This window comes from Triticum dicoccoides, chromosome 2B (assembly GCF_002162155.2).
Source record: "Triticum dicoccoides isolate Atlit2015 ecotype Zavitan chromosome 2B, WEW_v2.0, whole genome shotgun sequence".
NCBI classification, from domain to species: Eukaryota; Viridiplantae; Streptophyta; class Magnoliopsida; order Poales; family Poaceae; genus Triticum; species Triticum dicoccoides.
Window position 1 is genome coordinate 763,905,567 of NC_041383.1, and position 2,837 is coordinate 763,908,403.

Here is a 2,837-nt window from a genome sequence, read left to right on the forward strand (position 1 = left end):
TACTACTAACAGAACAAATAAACAAACATTCACTGGATCCAACTCGTACGTCCTAGACCTACGGCCCAAGCTCATGCCCAATTGAGCGGTCTACTCCTGCTATAGTACTCACCTCGGCTGCAATTGTCACTGAATACTAATCCATTTCTAAATATACATATTTTAGAAATTTCAACAAATGACTGAAGCAAAATGAGTAAATCTACACTTTAAAATATGTTTATATACATCAGTATGTGGTAATTCATTTGAAATCTTTAAAAAGACAAATATTTAAGAACGGAGGAAGTTAGACAAATATTTAGGAACGGAGGAAGTACCACTCAGTACCACTGGTAGTAGAGTGGTGCTGCCGCTCTCCATGGCTCACCACGTCGTCTCTGTCCGTTGTCTCTCCCTGTCATACATTTACACCCCTCGCTGTCTTTCTAACTAGCTCCCACCTCTTCCTCCTACCACCTGCTAAGCTAGCTTGCTTCCTGCCCTCTCGCTCTGCTAGCTGCTTCTCGGGCCGGTATATATAGCTCTCGCCTCGGCTGCAGCTGCCACTCACCTGCACCGAAAACAAGTAACAAGCTAGCAGCTACACTCACCCAACTGTTAGTCTGCTAAGCTGCTAGCTGCGTGTGGGAGTGGCACTCTCCGCTACAGCTCGATAGGTACGTACATAAGCTATCTAGCACGGGCTGTGAGCCAGCGAGCGATCGAGCATGTCGTCGAGCAGCCGGAGGTCACGCACGCGGCGCGCCGGGAGCTCGCCGTCCATCTCAGAGGAGCAGATCTCCGAGCTGCTGTCCAAGCTGCAGGCGCTGCTCCCGGAGTCTCAAGCTCGCAATGGCGCTCACAGGGTGAGTAGAGTACCTAACCAAAGTAGCAGCTGCTTTTTCCATGAATAGGCAGGTGATGGCGACGCGCGCGCCCAGTGTGCATGCACGGAGTCACTGAAAGTTAACCTTCGTACTGTTTGCAGGGTTCCGCGGCGATGGTGTTGCAGGAGACGTGCAACTACATCCGGAGCCTGCACCGGGAGGTGGACGACCTGAGCGAGACGCTCGCGGCGCTGCTCGCCTCCAACGCCGTCACCGCCGAGCAGGCCGCCGTCATCAGGAGCCTCCTCACGTGAGATGTGACCCACCCTCCCACCGTCCGGCGGCGCACACGTACGGCTACCAAGCTCTCCGGCGGCCCATGTGAGCATGCCCGTGAGCGTTACAACCAGTACCTGCGTTGTCAGCCCAATTCCCAAGGTAAAAAATTCCAACTCTGTTGACCCAATTTCACCCCATAAGACTAGGCAATGTTTTATACAAAATTGCATCAAAGGTGATAGCAAACCGTCTCAAACTGGTGCGCCCAGATATCATTTCAGCTGAGCAGTCGACATTTGTTCCAGGACGGATAACGGATGATATTATTGTGGTTTCTGAGTGCTTGCACTTTATGAAGGGAAACATAGAGCTGTTAAGCATCGTCATTGTGCCGTGAAGCTCCACATGGTGAAGGCTTGTGGCAGGGTTGAATGGCACTACTTTGAGGGTAACTATGCTCAAATTGGGATTTTCTGAGCATTGGGCGAACATTGTAATGAGTCTTTGTCAACTCGGTCTCATACTCAGTTTTGTTCAATGGTAATAAACTTGAAGAATACAAAGGATCGAGAGGATCCGACAGGGAGATCCAAATTTTCTTTTCCTATTCTTTTCGGCGGGCCTTTTGTGATCAGAGTTGAGTTGTCTCAGATTGGTGTGGTCCAAGTAGCGCCATCGGCGTCATCTATTGCTTTTATTTGCAAATGACAGTTTATTGTTTTAAAGACTAGTAATGGTGTTGGGGCGACTGAGGTGTGAACCAGTTGGATGTTTATTTCTAAGCCTCTGGCCAGCATATTAATTCTAGCAAATATTATATCTTCTTTAGTAAAGGATGCACAACCACTACCAAAGAGGAAATTAAGATTTTGCTAAATGTCCAAAACAAGACTCTCAACCCCTGGGCGAGGCCAGGGGCCCCGAAACCGTAGCACCGCCAGCCCCCTCTAGCACCTCCTTCTGCCGCCGCTGCCGCCGGCGTGGGCCGCGGTGGCGGCGGGCCCGATGCCGAAGGTACCTGGGCGGGTGGACGCTGTGGATCGCATCCGAGGTGGCAGGGGCGACTCCTCTCGTGCGATCCGAAGGCGGCGGCTGGGGCGACGACCCCAGGCCGTGCGGCGGTGGCCGAAGCACCATAGCCGGCGGAGCGGCAGCCCTGAATGGATGGCGGCGGTGGCAGCGCCCCATCCGGCGGGGTGGGTTGTTCTGGTCGGGATGGTGACGGCGGTGACTGCGGATCCAACGCCCTGATCGGATCCGCCGCAGGGAGGCCTTCCGCCGACCGGCGGCACGTGGAGGGGCCGGTGAGGAGATGCCAGAGTAGCGACGACGACGTACGTTTTCGTGGCGAGGTTCCGCTCGGTTACAACCAGTCGTGAGGTCGGGACGACGTGGCTTCCGGTGAAAATCGCGCCTGACTGTGGTTTTAGTGGAAGATGGTGGCGTCTCGAACGTCGTTCCCTTCTCGAGGCATCGTCGTTGTAGGTCACCGACAACCTGATCGAGAAGTTCCGGGGGAAACCCTAGATCTGGGTCTACCGGATCGGACGATGACGGCGTCTTCGGTGTCGTTCTCCCTCCTGGGTGCATCGTTTTGGAGCAATTGTTGGTTGGAGGGTACAAGAGGAGGAGCGGTGTTTCATCTTGCCCGTTGATGACGGCAGATCTCGGTGATGTCGCGCAGTTGAGATGGACTCGTGCAGGAGGGTGACGTTGTCTGACGTCGTGGTGGCGTCGGCGGCAGCTAGA

The 2,837-nt window shown here is 53.9% G+C and overlaps 1 protein-coding gene across 2 annotated transcripts; it reads left to right on the top strand.

Annotated features, from left to right (window-relative positions):
• The first annotated feature begins 564 nt into the window (after positions 1–564).
• On the top strand, positions 565–1,818 carry LOC119368642 (transcription factor ILI1-like). Of its 2 annotated transcripts, XR_005176699.1 has the most exons (3): positions 565–848; positions 971–1,247; positions 1,394–1,818. XR_005176699.1 is itself a non-coding variant. In XM_037633846.1 (2 exons), exons 1-2 carry the CDS (start codon positions 711–713, stop codon positions 1,121–1,123), a joined length of 291 nt encoding a protein of 96 aa, XP_037489743.1. In that variant the 5' UTR covers positions 565–710; the 3' UTR covers positions 1,124–1,818. The 2 variants fall into 2 exon arrangements, 1 of the variants encoding a protein (XP_037489743.1); XM_037633846.1 differs by having other exon boundaries at positions 971–1,818.
• The last annotated feature ends 1,019 nt before the right edge of the window (positions 1,819–2,837 follow it).

Coding starts and splice junctions, on each gene's coding strand:
- LOC119368642 (XM_037633846.1), top strand. CDS start 711: ATGTCGTCGAGCAGCCGGAGGTCACGCACGCGGCGCGCCGGGAGCTCG. Junction 849..970: donor CTCGCAATGGCGCTCACAGG/GTGAGTAGAGTA, acceptor TACTGTTTGCAG/GGTTCCGCGGCGATGGTGTT.